This window comes from Pseudopodoces humilis, chromosome 16 (assembly GCF_049639895.1).
Source record: "Pseudopodoces humilis isolate 2021_Gansu_Grassland_sample_001 chromosome 16, ASM4963989v1, whole genome shotgun sequence".
In the NCBI taxonomy this organism is placed as follows: Eukaryota; Metazoa; Chordata; class Aves; order Passeriformes; family Paridae; genus Pseudopodoces; species Pseudopodoces humilis.
In genome coordinates, this window is record NC_142215.1 from 9060388 (window position 1) to 9080989 (window position 20602).

A 20602-nucleotide genomic window follows, 5' to 3' on the forward strand; every position below is an offset into this window, starting at 1 on the left:
GATCAAGGCCAGGAGAAAAGTCACTTGAGCTCCCAATTCAAGTTCTGCTGCCAAGTCGCACTGTGGGAGGTTTTAAGCAGACCTGCAAGCTTCTAGTCCCATCTGTAAATGGCACTTGTCTGGCACTAGGTTTAAAAATGAAAAAATGTTTCAGACAGATAGACTTGAGGAAGCCCTCTCTCATCAAGAGTGCTGTTTTACTTCCAGAATTCTCAAGTACAATGTACTTTATTTCCTGCATAAAGTATTGGAAAAAAATGGATGTCCAGTTTCTCATTTATAGTGGAGATACTCCCCTCACCTAGTCTGTGGAAACTGAAGTTTTTAATAAGGTGTGTTCTAAGGAGGGAAAATGAGACAAATCTTGCTCAACTCTTTGCAGTGCTGTCTTCCACACATGCTATTCTTGCCCTCTGATTTAAACAAGAATATTACTGCTTTAAGTAACTGCTTACATGAGGAATGGAGTAAAACAGATAGTTTAGAAATTCCTAATAGGCTTACATCTATTTACATATAAGTAATTATGAAAAGTATGGGTAAGAAAAAATTACAAAAATTAATTTAATAAACAGTCAGAACCATTAAAGAGCTAAATTCAGTGCATGGTTTATTTGCAAGAAGCTAGCTAACCAGCTCTTACTGTAACTACATGTGACAAATCAGAAAGAAACAAATTGAATTGGGAGTTCCTAATCCTTGTGACAGGACGTTCAACAGGGCATTAAATTTTAAAAACTGAGACCAATTGCAGTGAATACACCTCTATTTTATTTCAATAAATAAACTATTTTCTCTGTACAAAAGTTGGAAAGGCTTAAGTCTATTAAAACATAAGCCACAGACAAAGCATGTAAGAAAAATGGTATCAAAGAACAAAGTCCAGATGAAATTTTGCATCTGCTGCATATAAAATACTCCACCCGCACTTAGCTGCATCAGGACACAAAGGGGGCAGACACAGTTACTTATTTCTGCTGAGAGTTCTTTGCTTCTCAGCGTGCTCCACAATTTTTTCTTCCACATACAGCCCCTTTCTCTTTCTCACTGCATTCATGTACTTGCGGGCCTGGTTCTCCGAGTCTGCCTTCTCCCCAAAGTGCAAATATTCCTCCTCAGTTGTTGGGACCCAGAACGGGTCACTCGAAATGATCTGCAAAAGGAAACAAACAAAAAAAGAGTCAAGTAGTACAGAAGTTTATTAGCATATTTCAAGCAATCAACTGCTGAAGTAGAGAAACAAAAGTAGAGCAGATCAAGTTGTCTGGAAAGTCTGCAATCAGCTATGGAAGCAGAAAACAAGAGTTAAGATACATTCTGCAGCTCTTGCCCTAAGAAATCCACAATAACTTTTCAAATTCAGCTGCAATTATCTACAGTTTTTTCTAAAAGCAATTTCAACTGCCCATCAGCAAACAGAGCCAAATAATGTTCAGAAAATTCTCAATTTTCAAGAGAGAACTCCTTATTTAGACTATTATCATACAACAATTGTATTAGAATTTGTCAGAACTGAAGATTTCCGCTCATTTCTGTGCCCTTTATTCTCCAATTCCAATCCTGAGTTGGACAGATGGTTTAAAAATCACTGTTTCTGCTTCTAACGTATTTAGCAGAGCTGTTCTTGGAGCTTTGTAGCCCTCCTCTAAAACAGATTTTAGATCTAACATGATCAGAGAATAACTGGACATCCCTTTATTTCCAGTTCATCCTGCATACCCCACAGTTCTGGGACTACCACAGTGGGTACTACAAAGAACCCTAAATATGAACATTAGGAAGTGATGGAATTGACCATATACTGTTACACAGGTTCTACTGCAAATTTCAAAAATACTAATTTTACTTGATTGTAGATTTCCTCCCAAGATGCACTTACAGGTAATATATTTTTATTAAAAAAAACCCCAAAGGTAATACTGTATTAATTTCTTAAACAAAATCCTCATGGAAAAAGCAGTCCAGACAAGTATTAGTTACTGCAAAAATCACGATAGCTTTAACAACTGAGCACATTACTCTATAATAATTTCTGAAATATTAGCACTAGCACTAATAACTGACAAGGAGAGAACAAATTTTCCTAAATTATCAATTTTAGCTCAATGCTATAAGCTTTTTTTACTGTTGCAAACTTTTTCTTCTGAAAAATCCCTTCAGTTGCTGTATGGTACTTCAACCCAAGCAAAATTTCCTAAAGCTCAGATTACACAAACTAGCAAGAAGGGGAATTAAAAAATGATGTCTGAAGATAGACGATTTTCCCCAGAAACATCACCAATTGTGGAGTTCTAATTTAACACCTCATCTTAAATAACTCCCAACACAACCACACAAATGACACTTTATGGGGAGTTAAGAGAATGACTATGGCAGTCTAATTTGTATTAGGCAGTACTGTAGGCTCAGTCTGGCAAAAATGGGATGTAAAGCTAAACCAACAAAAACAGTTCTAGCTTGCTACAGTTAAGCACATGCATAAACTTGTAAAATTAATTGGGTATTGCTCGTGCTGAAAGTGACAGCCAATCTCAATTATTTACATGGGAAATGACTACGCACAGGGCTGTCTGGCTGAAAACCAAAAGCAAGTAGAGCTTAGAAATAAACAGTCTGAAACTCAGCTTTCCAAATTTCTCTGTGTTTATTTTTTACCATAAATGTAAGGACTGTCTAACCACAGAAGAATCTGCTTGAGTCATACCCACTCTGATGCCTTGCACAGGGCCTCATAACCAATGCACAGAAACTTAAAGGTGATTGCCTGACAGCTTGCATCAATAAAAAAAGAATGGTCCCCACTCTATGAGAGTTTGAAAGTTTCAGTTAATTTATGCACTACAAATACAGAAAAAGGGCAGTGAATATGGCACATTGACTTGATGAAGATGTAGTGATGCTCAGACTGATTATCTTAATGATGAAAGCTACCAGGGACTTCCCCTTTCATGATCTACCTAAAGAGCTGAACAAAAATTTCCAAAAATTTCCACACATGAAGAAGAAAAGGTGATTCATGCTCAGTGGATTTGTTTCAGACTGTACTACTGAGGGAGGTTATACACCTACAAACTGCTAAATTAAAGACTGTTATTATGCCCTTTGATGACTTTTTTTTTTAACTGACAAGAAATGTAACACCCAGAAATTATGCCCAGAGAGAAGCATTGAGACAGTGGTTCTTGAAAAATGAATGTAACAGAGGAGTCCAAAAGTATACAAAACTGAACTTACAGATCTAATCTACCTATAAATATTTAGATACTGTAGTGATGGATGTCTAAGAAAATCCCCAGGTTTGACAGACTGGCTCTTTCAATAATTGACGAAAGACTTGCTCTACTGAAGTTTTCACTGTATATTTCTTCCACTGACAAGAATTCTTTATGCTTCAACAGGTCTCAGGGAAGTCAGCATAACTGACTTCCAGCAGGTTTGAATGTACTATTTAGTATTTATTAACCAGCAAGGGTAAACCTATTTCAGCACAGGTTACAGAATCCTGAGTGAACCTTGTACTGCTACATGACGCAGAGCAGTGCTGTAAAGAGGTTAATTAGGTTTCAAAGAACTACCTCAGAAGCTAGCTTGGCTTATCAACCTGTCTAAATAATTCAGCCACTACACACTGCTTCTAGAGCAAGAGCTGGTGGCATCAGAGTATTTCTGCTAGAGGACCACAGCTACCTAAATGGTGTAGATACACTACAAAAGATGAGTAAATCAACATGTGTGTTACCATGCCGTGGTAAGCAGTGGGAAAGAGGAACCTGGGCCATCATCTTTAAGAAGTCACTGTAACCCTATTATGACACACAGCGGTGTTACTGACACACTGACCCAAACAAAAAAGTAGGAAGTTCTTCTTTTTTGAAAGTACAGATTCTGTGAATGAAGGTAAAGGCACAAACTAGACTGTTCCTCTTTATTCATTTCGTATTAATGCATCAAGGCAAATGTTTATAGCAGGTGGCATCCATCATTCCCCATGCGCTGTTAAAACAGTGCAAGCATACAAAAGGAGAACGGTCCCAAAGCATCATCATCAATTTCCTTACAATGAGAACTGTCAGAATGGTGGGTCTGGGTTTCCTGGAATCAGAGCTAAGAAGCTTTTTAGGTCCTGAGCTATTATTTGTATTCATGGGAACCACACAGGGATGGTTCTGGAATTTGTAACAGAAATTGAGTTTTTGTCTGGATGAAGCCCTCAATGATGAATTAGATTCTAAATGGACCATTCCTCCTGGAATATGGTATAGTTATTTCACAAAGGGCATTTACTGTGGATCCTGAAAGATCCACAGGATCAAAGCAGTACAGACATCCAGAAACATAATTTATTCTATGTTTCATGCCACTTTTAATTTAAAATTATTTTAAATATTTCCATATACCACTTTTTCAGTACAAAACCTAAAACATATAGCCTAAGACTCCTTCTAAAATCAGAAGTGTGATAGCATCTTGACAACACTTTTTGATTCCTAAACAAAAACAAATCAAGAGAACCAGACATTCAACATAATATACCTTCTACCAATGAAAAATCTTTAAGTGACTGAAGCAATTCAGTGAACTTTCTATCAAAGGTCTGCTGCTCTTTCTGCCAGTGTTCTGTGTCTGGGAACCACTGAGCGGGGGGGAAAAGAAAACTACCACAGCCAAACCTTATGTCCCACGTATAACAGGCAGAAGATGTCAAGAGGCACTAATATTAGGAATAAAACTCTGTTAAACAGATGATATTATGGTATTGTTAGCATTATGATAAAGTACATTTTCAAATACCACCATACTGTGTGTGAGTTGGTAACTGGAAAATTCAGCACATCTTTTCTCCAAGAATTTTTCTAGGACTTGGGAATTTTTCTTTTTAACAGCATGAACTAGCCAGTGGCCTGTGCTTATTTATTACTCAACACCAGAATTCTCTGACAGGGACAACATCAGCCTTAACTGCAAACAGCCCAGCACAAACACGATTACTCCTCTAAGTGTACACAACAAAGTGATTCCTCCTTAACACAACAGAGTATTTCTATACATCTGCAAGGTTCTTCTAAAAGACATTCATTTTAAAAGGTGAACTATGAATCAAGATCTGTGCAGTGGATCACTGGACCAGTATTTATTCCATTAGAAAACAGGCATTTTCTCTAAATGCTGCCATATAAAAGGCAACAAAGGAAAATGAATCAGTGCACAGCAGCTGATACAGTTCTTAAATCTGTTACTGCAAACACAATGCCTAAGTAATGGAAATGTTCCTATTAAAGGAGCATTGAAATTAAGGAACATTTTAAATTAATCTTCATTGGTTTATTTTCTAGAAGTCTTGGGTGATATAATTTGTTTAAAGTATGACTATGAACACACCCGGAGAATTCCATTATGCCTAAAAGAAAAATAAAAACTCCCAGTGAAATGCAAGAAGTGTGTCCCATCGCTCACTGCAGAACCCACTCTAGGTATAAATAAAACTGTTTATAATGTAGTCAGCTGGGATTAGGTATTTCAAAAGAAGTAAACACATTACTTCAAATATTCTAACTGAAGGGTATTCTTTAGAAGAAGAAACCATTCTAAAGCAAGATGTTTCATTAAATATAACAACTATTCAAACCAACACACCCAAACAATGAAGTCTCATAAGACTTGTTTAGTAAGAGCATGGAGAGTAGCACAGGCAAAACAGATGTCACTCTCTTTTAGCTTAACAACTACACATTAATTATTCAAGCTATAAATGCTTGTATCTCTATGAGAGACATAATCTGAATACCTGTAATGATAATCAATAAAAATAGAAATACTATGAGCATACTATGTTAATACTGATAGATGATCAAGTGTGTACTAATCCTGAAAATGATTATGTAAGCTAATCAAGCTTTTCAGTAAGACATGACTTGGAGCAGACCACTTGCAATTCAAGAGGACTTGAAATTTTAAGGCTTAATTTGAGGATGATTTATTATTTGCATTTCAGTGTCACCCAGATGGCTCCAATAGTGATCCTGGTCCCATTGTCTAGTGTATTTCACAAAATGATGGTAAGAAACAGTTTCTGCCTAAGGCAGCCTAATTAAGCAAAACAAGGTTGAGAGAAGCACCAAAAGCAAACAGAAGGGACCTGTCTAGTTCATCCAAAAGGTCAGGCAGATTTGGGAACACAGCCATGCTCCTGGTAGCATTTCCCCTACTGGTCCTTACTGTCTGATGAAGATAGAAAATTTCTTTTGAGCCAAATATCATCAATGTGGAAAATACTTTAGCTGGACATGAATAGAAAGAGCAGTCTTACATTATCTGATGGAGATTTTAAGACCAGCAAGCAACATTATGGCCTTTGTGAACTGCTCAGTAAGAAATCCCAAGAAACACTAAATTCAGTGTGACTGGCACTACCACCAGCAGCTGTCAGCAAGTCAGGGAAAACATTATGACCAGAACTTCTTTTTTGTGTTAAAAAAAAATAAAATAAAAAAAAATACAAAAAGAACTATTATGTTCTCCAGTGAATCAGAACCCTTTCTACCTTTGAAAATTTGATGGCAAAAAGGTATTTCAAGAGCATTTACAGTTCAAGTGGTGTCCATAACCTGGTAATGACAACAACATAGACAAAGACTATGCAACTGAAAAAGGTACAGCTGATAGGCACATCTGAAGCGGCCCTGAGAAATAAAAACTTTTTGGGTAAACTTACTTTCAGGTAAAATAGCAGAACCTTGAAGAGGTGTATGTGAATAGTCACCTGCTGTGTTTCAAGAAAACCATATGTAAGACGCTGCTGGTTAATGCTGCACAGTTGGTTCTGTACTGAGCATAGGCAAATTCAAGGCCACTTGGGTATTTGCAGTGTGCTTGCAGACCAGAGAATATCCTACATGAATGTACTGGGTGTGTAGATACCCTGCAAGTAAAAGAAGCATCCAAAACTATCCCATAATTCAGAGCTTCCACTCACAATACATAATGGGGACTGCCATGGCCTGGTTAGATACAAGATCTCCTCCTCCAAGAAATATTTTAATAATGAACATTTACACAGTTAGCTATAAAATAAACTCATACAAGTTTATTTTGGCTCAGGAGCATCATCCTTGTTTGTGTCTCAAACAGTGACAGCTAAACTTTAGCCTTGACTTCAGCCAGGAGTTATTAACAGGAATTTGGTAACTGGAAATAAAGAAGGAGATGTGTGGCTCTACTGCTGCATTTTTTCCTATTACTTAAGAAACATGTATTGAGAAAGATAATTAAAGCCACACCCCTACCACTTTTATTTACTGTTTCAATTAGCTTCAGATGTCCTTGCCAAAACAATGAGCTTTTCATATTTGAAAGGTTCCAGGTTACTCCTCGAATTCATTTATGTGCCTAAACTGTCACTGGTGCAATAATGTATGTAAAATTACAGTTCAAACCTAGAATAGATTCTCTCTCATTACCTCAGCCCACTTCCTGTTTAATGCAAGCCTAACAATCTCATCCAGCAAATTCTATATTAAGCCCCATATTCTGAGCTGTAAAATGACTTACAATTCGAAAGGCATGAATTAAAATTCAGAATATAAAACTTCCACATTCAGAAGTCTCATATTCTTAGCAATTATTACACACAGCCCTTCTCTTCCCTTTCTCCAGAGCCCTGGGGCACATTCTAGACACTATTCTACTTAGAAGGGATAATGACAAAGAATTCTGATTAAATGTGTTTACAGTTCACTCATGCCCCCTCAAGAATAAAAGTATGTTTAAAGCTAATCTTCATGCAATTTAAAAGATGTGATATAACAGGAATACTATACATTTCACAACTTTACAACTAGTAGATGTCTTTGACAATTTTTGCTGAAAATTCAATCACCATCTGAATAGAGCCACATGCATTTTTTTTTGCTTTTAACACAGATTTCCCAAATGGGGTGACAGTTCCATTATTCTAAGGATTGTGCAATCACAAATACCTTCTTGTTCAAAACTCTATGATTAAGATAAAATAACATGACTGAGTAAAAGATTTAACTGCAAAGAACTGAAAACAAAATAAACAGGCTCAAACAAAAACATTAAGTGAAGGTCTATTATTAATTCAAAGTTTAAAGAAATACAACCAGTTCATAATTATCTCAAAGTTAAATATTTTAAACTAATAATTAAATAAGAAAGTTTATATTGAAATCTAAGGAAGTACTGCCAAGTAAACCCAACACACCTAACATTTGCTTAACTTTTAGAATTAGTTTGTTTAAGCTGGGACTAAACTAAAAGCTCCCACTAATGGTTAATTGGTGCTGTCCTTTACAGGCAGGAATAAATTGCATAAGCACGCCAGAAGAAATTAATAAAAAAGGAGTACCTGACAAGACAGACCTCGATATATGTATGGCTCCATCCCTTGGGGCTGGAGCAATCTGAACTACACAAAATCCATTCATTAACTGAATTGAAAAAAAAAAATAAAATATGGCAACATCATTTCCACAGAGACCATAATGGCTTCATTTAAATGTAGGCTCTATCACTGACCTTCCTGTGTTCAGAGTCTACAAATCATGGTAATGAAATACAATAAAAGAGTGAACGCAAACCTCAATTCTTTAAACATACTCTACACATGTGATTTCCATGAGATGAAGTGTTTGGAAGTTAAAAAATCCCCCCAAACTGTCTCTTTCACTTTGTGTACAATGGGGCTAACAACACATTTAAAGGAATTTGTGTAGACAAATACATGTCCCAGGTACTCAGCTAATGAGAAAACACCAGCAGCACAGAGTTCATTCAGAATGCCAAGGAAGGGTTTGGAGAGTGTGCAATGAAAGCAGCAGCCACACGCTCAGTAACACAGTTTTAACACTAAGGCAAAAACATTTTAAGATTATATGAAGTTCACATTATATTATCTTAAACAATTAAATAAAATTAATTATAATGAATTAAATAGTAGGGATTCAAATAAAATGATGAATTAATCATGTTTATCATGTAGATACATACACCATAATTCATCAGTAAAGTGACAAAGTCAAAGGCACACCTAATACCTGATGCAACTTTGTGCAGAATTCAAAGAAAAGAAGAAATAGGAGCTGAGATACATTTTTCATTGTTTCTCTGTCATACTAACACTAGAGATTCTGAAAATTATATTTATTTAGAAATTGTCTTGATAGTGTAAGAGTAACACACACTCCTTCTGCCATCACTGCACAGAGATAACATTTAGTTAGTAGCTTAGTAAAAGGCTTATTTTATCACAAAAATATGTGAGCATGGCCTTCATGGAGACAAAAAACCCCAACCCTCCCCCACTGTCAGATTCCCCAGGTGGAAAGGTGACTGGCTTACACAGTAATTTTCCTACTCCCATTGCATTTAACATACCAGCTACAATTACAATCTCTCTCAGAGGTCAGTTTTAGAAAATGCTGCCAGTTGTTCAAATCTCCCTGTCCTATGCATATCTATAATGATGTGTGAATATTTTCTTATGTGAAATTCATAACATCTGAGAGTGAATGTACATGCCAAGTACAAAGAAGGGGAGGCCTGAGAGCCACAGGGTTCATGTTTTTGCTTAGTGCTGCAGCACAGGAGCTACAAGTCCTAAAGAAACTGGCACAGAGCAATGGTCAGCTGGAATTGACATCCTTCTGGCTAATATTCCTTTAGGGCACTGATGTCAAAGGTTCAGACAAAAGCCACAAAACCTCACCAGCTGCACTTCAGAGGAGACCATCCAGAAGTGACAAGATTACTGTACACAGTACAACAAATACTCACTGGTTTGAGGTACCTGAACTGTAACTGGCTGTAACCAAGTTCCCTATACTCAAAAGACACAGTTTATCTATTTTTTTGTGTGTACACCATCTGTAAAGAGTTGTCTTTTTCTTTTTTTTTTTCATTCTGTACAGCTGTTTTTCCTTTTGTGCTTCTATGTGAAGTTAGACTTAGTTACAAGAAGATTAAATAAATCAATATAAGGGAGGAGAACTAAGTCCTTGGTGCCTGCAATTACTAACACCAGTAAGGTACCATTGCCAACAAGACATACTGTACTTTGCCAAGTGTACTGTTTCAAGTACTCCTTCAAACACTCTTCCCAGCTCTTTTATTTGCATGTGGCCAGTTTGCAGAGATCCTCCTTTTCAATTATCATCCACATAAAATTCCTGACACAGTTACCACAGTTACTAACAAAGAAATACAGTTAGTGGAATATTTTACAGATACTACCTAGGGGGACAACTTAGATGTGGATGAAGAATCCACACCACGTGAACAAAGCAGCACATCAGAGAAACAATGGTAAACAGCCCATTGCTGGCAACTTCACAGAGTGTCACTGACCTCAAAAATCTACAGTTAGTTGTACTCAGAGACTTGTCATTTGAGGTGACAAAATAAATCACAGGATCAAACAAACAAACAAGGATTTTTTCATCCATTTACAAAAGATTCTATTGTTTTCTAACACTAAATAAAGGAACACTTGACCAAAACAAACAAACAAACACCCCCAACCAAACCCAGAAAAATGTAGACTTTGAGGTTCTTCTAAAAATTTAAGGTGAAAAGTTTATACCCACTGACTGTTGCCCTTGAAGCTACTTTTAGCTTCATCAGTGGAGTCTTCTGAGCAGCCCAACAACACAGGTGTGTTTGTCTTGAACAAGGAGCTCTGATTTACAGTCTTTTCTTTTTTCCCCTGAAGATCTACTCTCCACATCATAGGAACAAACTAAGCTGCACTTTCAGCTGATGACACTCCTGATCAGTTTTCCCACTTCCTACTTGCCTTATACCTTCACATTCAACTCTTCATTTCTTTAAGTAACAAGGATGACCAAAAGGAATGATTCTGAGGATACAACTAGTTACTATCAAGAGACTTAATTTCGAAAGAATTAAATCAATTTGATTTGCCTTTTATGCATGCAAATTTGGCTTGGAATATGGAAGGTGCCTGCTAGACCTTAAGAGGTTAACTTTCATATGCATTAGATTTACTGATACACTCATTTTCTGTTAGTGGCAGGTTGGGGCTGTTTTGTGGTTTTGGTTTTTTTCCCATTCCACAAACAAGTTTACCAGAGAACTCATGAAAAAGGGCATATAAATTCAGGAAAAAGAAGCAGTTTCATTTATGAAAAACTCACTTTCTATTGAAATAAAAAAGCATCCCATCTAAACAAAATATAAATACATTTCTGAACAGCATATCTACAAAAAGAAATAATTTAAGTTTTTTTTCCTCATTTCAAAAAGGAATTAATCAAATGGTTTGACCAAAACTTAACCTTTTTTGCTTATTATTCCAGTCTGCCACATCTACAGGAAATAGATTACCAAAACAGATGGAGTGAATAGATATTTTTACCTCCCAGTGGCTGAACACCAGCTGTGGACTGGCCAGGCCACTGGTTCTCTTCCTGATTTCATCAGCAAAGCCAAAGCTTTCTGCTACTGGCAGAACTGCCTTAATAATAAACACATCCGTCCCCTCTTTCATCTCCTCCTGTAGCACTCTGCCTTCCCTTTTGGACAGCACAGCATACACACGACCTGCAGAGACACAATTCTGATCAGCTCACCAACGTATTCACATCCTGCAACGTGAAGAGAAATACATCAATATTTGCTCAGGAAAGTTCAGCTTTAAGTAAAATGCTTAACTTCTTTTGGCTAAAATCCTTTTTTGTAAGTCAATCAATTAAATGGACACACTAAATTCAAACAACATATTCTGCATATAATGTGTAGAACCATCTGCATAACATTTAATATATTATTACTGCTGGATGAATTAATCTCTGTCCATTTCATACAATCGTATGACTGTTTTAAAAAGGTACTTTGCCAGATTATGTAGCCTAACTTGCTTTCTTTCTTATAACCAAATATTTGAGAATCATTACTAAGAAATATTATTGTGGTTTAGGAATTGTATCTAAGCTACTGTTAGAAATTTGCTTGGATCACCATATCCCTACATGGTACTTGTCCCAGACAGTGCAGCGCTATTCTAACCACAAAAAACTAGTTTATCTGAAATTCTACATTTTATTATGTTTTATGAGTTCAATCAGTTTGTTAATAAATTCAGTCTTAAGTTAGTCATAATAATGACTTTTAATTTTAATGACATAATAATTTCAATTTTCTTTCCAAAGTTAATATTCAGTCTACTGAAATATGGTGTATGTCATGATAGTAGTTGTGAAAATGCCCATGTATGGTAGTACATAATACTACTAATAATAATACTAATTCATAGCAGGTATCATGTTCTTAAAAGTATTTCACAGACAAAAACTAACAAATACATTAAAAACATAGTGTTCACCTCTCCCTGTTCCTCTCCTCTACTTCAGTTTGAATTATTTTCACTGTCAGAAAAGTCTGATGGAAAAACTTTTCTATTATGAGAATGCAGAAGACTTCACTTTCCCAGAAGCTACCAGCTTAGAAAGAAGCTGATCAATATGAAGATATATTAAACTTCACAGAGTATCAGTGTATAGAATGCCAAAGGAAAGAATAAAGATACAAAAGCCAGTGGTTTTGACACATGTCAACTGCCAAACCTGACTGGATAGAAGGCCTGCTTTTCACTCCTCCTAATGAAGTTGCAATTTATTAGCTTAAGTTTCCAGAATAAAAATTAAATCCATGAATTTGTAATGAATTAAGTGCATGTCCATGGCTATTACAACACAATTCACATTCATTAGACTGCACTAATTTGTTTGCATGTCTGAATCCTAATTTACACTCATTAAATATATATATATATATATATATGCATTAAAAAGCCATGTTTCCATTTGGGTTTACGGCACAATTAATGAGCCAATGTATATTTATTACTTCACTGTAAACAATCATGGGTTTTGGGTACTGAGTATTTTGGAAAACAGCAATTTATACAGTGTTTTTGAGGTTTAAAAATTGGTACCTTGCTCATAGCTTGATATAGAGATTCAGAAGTACTGTGCCAGTGTGCTTCTGGAACAGCAACATGGAACAATACACAGTCCAGTTTTGACAGCTATTAGTAATCTTACACATTAGAAAAGAGTTTGAAATGCCAAAGTTCCCTGTCACAGTAGGGGATGTTTAGGGTAATGTGCCCATAAGCCCATGGCAGCACACCTTTTACCAGGCCTGCTACAGGGTACCTCCAGAAAAGAACCATGAATCTGCACAAGACAGCTGCTCACTCAAAGGCATTTCTTTTCATTACAGCTGTAATCTTTGGTTGTTGGACTGCTATCAGTATGACTGTGTGCACAACAGCTGAGATTTTTTTACAAGCAACCAAGTATTTAATTATTTTAAGTAGGATATGCTGTAATTTGTGCCATGATCAGTACAGTCAAAGTAAAATTGCTGGTAGCTTGAATGCAACGGAAGTGAAAGAAAATCTTGGTGCATTGGATTAGATTCAGCATGCAAGCAACTCCCATGGAAAACTCCAAGAACAACTACAGTTAAGTGGTGTCATAAGTAGGTCACAAAAACAAGTTTAAGTAGGTGTAAGTGGTAAGGTAATATAAGTGACACCATTTGGCATGCACTGGGTTGAGCAACTTGCATACCAGGATACAGATGCTACTTAAAAACACAAAATTACCACTGGACTGCAACAATAATTTAATATTCCTTTTCCTGATTTTATTTCTGTATTATTGTATTAAAATATCTTGATATGGCATTTGCTGAGATATTGCACTCCCTTAATAAACAGGAGAGGTATCCCATCTCTTCATGGAACTTATGCTTAATTATGAGGCACACTGTTGATACTCATGGTTACTGAAGGTGGTCTTACAAAAACTTCATAGAAAGGCACCATTTTGTATCTTACAAAAAGGTGTGTAGCATTGTTCTTTATGCCTATGGTTCAGATAAACAAGAAGAATGCTGAATTCTTATTCAGAATAGTGTAAATATTACAGGCATTAGAAAGTCATTGGAGAATCTACTGGAGAACTACAAAAGACTCCTGACAAAACCTTCAATGAAGTTATGCCCTCTGATTCAGCCTCATTTATAAAACCTCACCTTGGGACTCAGAAGGCAAATTCTTGGCAAAGGTTTGTTTTCCGGGTCTTACCTAAAACTTCTGCAGTAGCCATGATTTCACATGTGTACATTGCTGCCATGAGTCTCTGTGGTTTTGCCTGCAAAGCATAACGACAGGCTTCCTTCATGGTGGCAATCAGCTGCCCAGAGAAAGGGCCGTAACAATCTGCAAGCAGTAATTCTCCTTTGTGTTTGCTCATCTTCTCAGGTGAGTTTGTGCCAGTTGGGTTCCTGTCCTGGTGCTCATTTGCACCAGGACCTTCATCAATGCAACTGCTTGCTGGAGTATCATCTTCATTTTGGTGATGTTCTGTGGCATCAAGCTCCCCTGAATCCTGCCTACTGTTTGACAGCGTATCTCCAGCTTTACTTATTTCCCATTTTTCCACCGTAAAACAAACACCCATGAGAGGCTCTTCACACATGGGACCTGAAAGTGTAGCCAGCTGAAATCCACTTATTATGCTGTTGTCAAAGTCTCTGTATTTACCTACTTCTTTCACAGAGCTCCCAAGGCACTGCCACACTGACCTTTTATAGCCCCCAAAATTATGTAACAAAATATTAGGCCCACACTTCCGCGGCCCAAACGACCAGATCTGATCAACAGCATTTCTCCACTTTCTTCCCTGAAGACTTTTCTCCAACTTCTGTTTGAATTCTTTGATTCTATCAAGAGTCTTCTGATTGATCTCATGTGTTTTTTTATCTTCATTCAGAGATGTGTTGAGTTGTTCCATAGTTCGAATTAAATCACTGTTTTCTTCAAGAAGTCGAGTTACCTCCTCAGGAAGTGGCATTGCTCTTACACTGAGAGTAGCTTGTTTATTTGGAGTACTAATTGTAACAAGCCCATCTGAATCAACCAGAATTCCTTCAGGAATTTTATTTTGGTCCTCTTTTGTTTGGTGTATGACAGCAACTTTCTGCTGTTTTCCTATTTCTTCATTCACCATATCGACTTTGGGGGGTCTTGTTATGGTCTCTCGGAAGGGTATGATAGGAGCAGATACACTAATCTGCACCTTTGCAAACCTGCAAAATGAAGTTTAAGAATTAGTTTAAAAACTTGAAACTAATTTTAAACTTAAGGGTGGGATGTAGGGTAATGGCCTTAACATGGAACAGATGTTCATGAAGAAATCTGATTGCAACACACATTACTAGGTAATGCTTTTCAAACTCAAATTTTATGTACTTCTAAAAAGAAGCACTGCCTTTTATGTCTTCAGAAATATTTGGAAAGGAACTCAAGAAAATAAAAGCAAAAGCATTGCTATGCTTCTGCATAAATCATTGGTTCACCCACATCTTGGAAACTATGTGCTGCTGTTCTCTGCTCTCAAACAAAACACAACTAGAAAAAAAACTGAAAATAAAGATGATCAAAGGAACAGAAGCACAAGAAGCCTTCAGATGTTCCAACTGTGCAACAGAGACCTACAAAACCACGTGGGGCATGGGAAAGGCTGACCAGGATTAACTGACAACCAAACCACAAAGGGCTCTGGACTGAAAATGACAGAGGCCTGGGAAAGCATCAGTTACTCCAATTTTACTCCTCCTGTCCCTGTTGTTGGCCACACTGCTTACTCACAGCACAGAGATGGACACCTGGTGTGAGCCAGCACATCTGCTCACACAGGGAGATGCACAGAGAAGATGAAGCACTGGGAAAGCTTAACAGAATTTTGCCTGATAACCACTATTATAAAATCTTAATGCTATAAAGGGATGCTTTAAAGTCAAGTGAAACATATTAGGTATGTCAAATATTGTGAAAGATGGCAAGAAAAAAAGGAGGAATTATTTATTATCTCAAAAGAGATAAAAAAACAGACTCAAAGATCAGAGCTGTGTATCCTTCTTACCCATCCATGAGTTCTGAGCAGGTTCATTAAATGACAACAAAAGGACTGACCAAAACTTCCTATGTTATGGTAAATTTTGGCAGTGATAAAAAAAGTTGCAGAAGAAAAGCAAATACAATTGTAAGGTTTATTTCCATGGGAGTCAGAACCAGAGGAGATTTATCCTTTTTGCAGTTCTTTCAAGGATTTGCATCATACCAAAAAACCAAATACAAACCCACCTACATGTCACCATTACCTTAATTCTCTTTGTTTCTCATTCTGAAATGGGTAACTTAATCCCCTCATGCTCAGTATTTGAAATGCTCCTGGGACAGAAATTTCTAAAAATTTCCGTTTTACAATGCAGAAAATAAAATGTTCAAAGTTACAAGGTCTAATTTCTTACTACTACTATATGTTGTCTTGATCCCTAGTTCACCACTTCCTATTCCAAATTATGTGCACTTTAGAAGTTAAATGTTTATACAGAAACAAAGAGAGTTAATTAAAACTAACATTTCAGAGCACAACTTCTCCCCTTCACACTTTAATACGTATTTATTATGACAGTTTAGCACTGTCAGAATTTACACAGAATCCATGAGGAATGGAACAGGACAAGGATCTCATTCTAGACTTTCTTTTCTACAAAATGGGGAGAGAAGGAAGGGACAGCTCTTGTCCCATAGATGCCTTAAGTTTTAGCTTTCATATTTTCCAGGTTTTGTACTGCATTATTATGTAACTCTGAACTTCATATAAAGTGTTAGCAAGTTCTCCTCACAGTTCTGTCAGACAAAACAATCCTTTTCCAGCCCAAGAATCAAGGACACCACTGCAGCTCAGGCCCAAAAAGTACAAACAGCAGTGAAGTGAGGAGAGCAGTCTGGGAGGATGGGACTTCACAACCTGAAGCTGAGTTTGGGCAATTAATCCCAGTATGGAAATGAACCAAAACTTATAAAAGTGTGAAAACTCGTGACCCATTGTCCATCTTGGGTGTAGCCTTGGCCAGGCTCTTGCACTGCCCCAGGTGTATCCTTTGAAGGCCTTTCTAATAAATACCTACTTTATTCCTTTAGCTCTGTCCAGCCTCTGTTCTAGGTGGCCTCTCAAGGCATCACCACAAGCTGGTGTGTGAGGGATGGAAATTAAAATATGCCAAATCCTGAGGGATCTAGCATGAGCTCCATAGTGAACACCTGTTCCCAGCTCCTTTTGGGAGCTGGTACCCAACTGAGAAATCATGAACCACAGTCAGGCAGGACATGGTGGGAGCCCTGCTCCCCTGGTGTTTCTTCTTTCTGCTCACAATGCCACAAGCACAGGGATACAAAATGGTCACTTTTGACAGGCTACCGTTCTCTTAACAAAAGACAAATTAGACGACAACTCATAAAAACCTCCAAAATTATGTACATGAAACATAAAGTTAGGAATGCAAATGTACATAAATGTATGTAAGTCTTACTAGCTGCTCACTATAATCCTATTACCCTGTCTTGGAGTATTATTTTACATTTCTTTTTTTCAGATTTGGACCATTGCCAATAATACAATCCTGCTATGCAAAGTGCAGCTAAAGACAGGCAGTGCTTAAACCCATTAAAATTGAGCAAAAGTATCCATAAATAATACTATACTTTTAGAAATGGTAAAAATATGTCGTGCTAAGTTGTAATGAGAATAACCATTAAAATATACATCCAGTTTTACAAGTGATCCAGTCTAATTTTCGTAAGAAATTACAGTTCTCTGATATTAACTGAAATAATTATGGTACAATAAGACAAACATTCAACCATTCATCACGTTTGCTCTTTGGTTTAGAAAGAAAATGCCAGTAAATGTATGTGGCAGAAGTACCAGAAATGTTTTAGTAAATGAAGTTACAGGAAGCGATTGTTTCAGACATCTGTCCTTCTGCCATTTGAAGAAACATTAGAAGATACTAAATATATTCACGTGTGCTTGCAAAAAATACTACTCATGAATGAGAATAGATTAACATTTGAAAAAAAAATCGGTGAGAAAAGGCACAGGATAGAGTGTGCACATACAATTTTAGTCTTGGTGCTTTGTAATTTTTCAAAGTTCATTTATAAGACATGATTCCCCTCAGTTTTTATTTTGTACAAATGCCACATTACACTCTTAATTAGACTTCTGGAAGTACTGCAATTTGGAATTTCTAGAACATGCCCCAAGTGTGTGTTAGATGTATAGAAGTGATAAGCTAGTGGCTTCTGCCCAAGTGCAAATACTTCTATAGCTACAAAAAGGCACATTTATGACTCAATGTTAAAAACTGTTTGTGGATAAAGCTCTATTTTACCAGAATATAAATCAAAGATACCCATCTGACAGAGAAATACAACAGACACCTACTGAACTAAAAATATTTCTTCCTCCTTGCCCCTCTAACCTTTCTTTCAGGTCATCCAAGCAGCGCTGAAGATGAACTTCTCCTGCTGTCACCAGCACATGTTCTCCTGTCTCCTGGATTAAAACTTGCACACATGGATCAGCTTGGTTTAAAAGCTTCATCCCTCTGACCAGCTGAGGCATATCACCTGGCAAAATAGGGGATTATTAACACAGGAATACTGGGAAAGAAATACTCAAAATAGGATAGACTGAAACTGAAAAATAGTAACACTCCTTTTTATGGAAGCCTGAACACAAATAAGTATTTTAGAAGCATGCAAAAAACTTTCAGTGGGCAATTTTCTGATTATGAGTCATACAGAGCAGCGTGGTGTAAGAGCAGCAACTGAAAACATAAGCTGCACTTAGAATTCATCACCAACAATTTATGTACTGATGACAAAATTCACATCATACAATTATAACCATATAACATCACATTTCAATGGATTGCACATTTTTTGTTTACACAGCTTTACAGCAGGTTTAGTAGAACAAGTCACCTATTGACTATGACTATGCTATGTTGCTTCCCATACAAAATTAATTTCATGCTCATTACCTTCAGCTCATGAACAGCTCACACCCAATAAAACCCCTGAATTTTATCAAAACAAAGTGATTAAAAAATTCAGAACTTCACATTTTCACAAATTATCAAATTATAACCTTTCTAATCTATTACAACTTTTTAAAGTCATCTTTGAGTAAATAATTTCCTTGCAATCTTTCATAACTAAGTAGCATAGCAGCTTCTATATTTCTAAAGCTTAAAATGCTCCAAATACATGAATAATAACATTAACTTTACTAAAATAAAAATAAAAGTATTCCATATGGATTACTCAGAAGGCATAACTGCAAATAAAGCACAGGAAGGATTTTGAAGTAGCTGTAAGCCACTAGAAAGCTTTAAAGTAATTAAAATCTGAAAAGAGGAAAAATCAGGAATGTGAGAGCTTTTCAGTGAACAAATCACAGCTGTCCCTAAAATGAAGGTGTTTAAAAAGAGCTGTCTTAAAGTTAATGGAGAATGAACAAGCACAGCTGAGTCAAATTTGGCTAGATTACATCAAAGCTATGCATAAACACCTCATGTCAGCAGCCTTTCATAATGAACACAATTTAAGGAAATTAATTATGAATTCTTTTTTCACTTTACATACGTAGCAGAGAATACCCCAGGGGTTTCCAGGAATATGGAATATATATTCATACTCAGAAGGAAGAGTGACATTAAACTTGTCATTCACTTGGAGACTATTAAAAGAAATGATATTGTTTATTTACTGCTGAGCTTTTAAGGGTGTAATACAAAAGCATCCTTGAAAAACAAGCAAAAAAATAAATGAAAAGCAGAAAAACTGCAGAGCTATTTCACATGACCAACACAGTTGAATAAAGCTGAATAAAGACTTTCAACTTTGTCTCTGCATTTAAGCTCACAGAGTGATGAGTATTTTTTTTTTTTTTCTTTTGGAGCCTATGCAATCATACAGGAAGATTTTGACATGAGTGTGAAGACATACAGTAATTTTGTAAAATGTACATAGGGAAATCATTTATATGAGCCATTTTTTCACATAAGCAGATGCAGTTTTGAAGCAGGTCTGATGTGGCAGTGCAATGCACCCATGTGACAATGTGTGAGGGCCACCTCAAGACTACACACAGCTCTCTGGGCAACTGCAATGGTCACATTTTGCTTGTCTTCCTGTTATTGCAAGCAACAGTTTTTTCAAGAAACAGGATTTTCAAGAAACTTCTGCATGTATAACCACCCTTCAGGCTTCTGTGCCCCTAAAAATTTAGTTCAGATCATAAATTCAGAAATTACTGAGGAGGAGAAACTAAGTAATGGTGTGCAAGAATGATCCAGCTTCATTTCTTAAGGAAAAAAAAAATTACCCCCAAACTGGTCAGTAGTTCTAGAATCACATTTCTTTAATATTTTGAACTTAATACTACACTCATCAGAACCAGTAATTTCCAATACTTTCAAAACTGCTTTAACAACATAGGATGTACAATATATGATTATCTGTTACTCAAAATATGAAACAAATAGCTGCCAAACCGTCCAGTAGCTCTCTAAAAAAACATGTAAAACATGTAATCTTAGTGTTAGAGTATTTTGCAACTGAACATAAACCCAGCTATTTTGGTTCTACCAATGCTACAACAACAAATGGAAATTGGGCTGAAATTCAAATAAAGCC

The 20602-nt window shown here is 36.5% G+C and overlaps 1 protein-coding gene across 1 annotated transcript in view; it reads right to left on the minus strand.

The window, feature by feature from the left end:
• Positions 1-748: 748 nt before the first annotated feature.
• EFL1 (elongation factor like GTPase 1) overlaps positions 749-20602 on the minus strand; it is a 63880-nt gene continuing 44026 nt past the window's right edge. Inside the window, exons 17-20 of the mRNA XM_005521550.3 lie at positions 18382-18529; positions 14135-15138; positions 11396-11580; positions 749-1153 (exon numbers count right to left, since the gene is read on the minus strand). Of these exons, the coding sequence (XP_005521607.2) occupies positions 965-1153; positions 11396-11580; positions 14135-15138; positions 18382-18529 (1526 nt within the window). The 3' untranslated portion in view covers positions 749-964. The remainder of the gene's footprint in view (positions 1154-11395; positions 11581-14134; positions 15139-18381; positions 18530-20602) is intronic.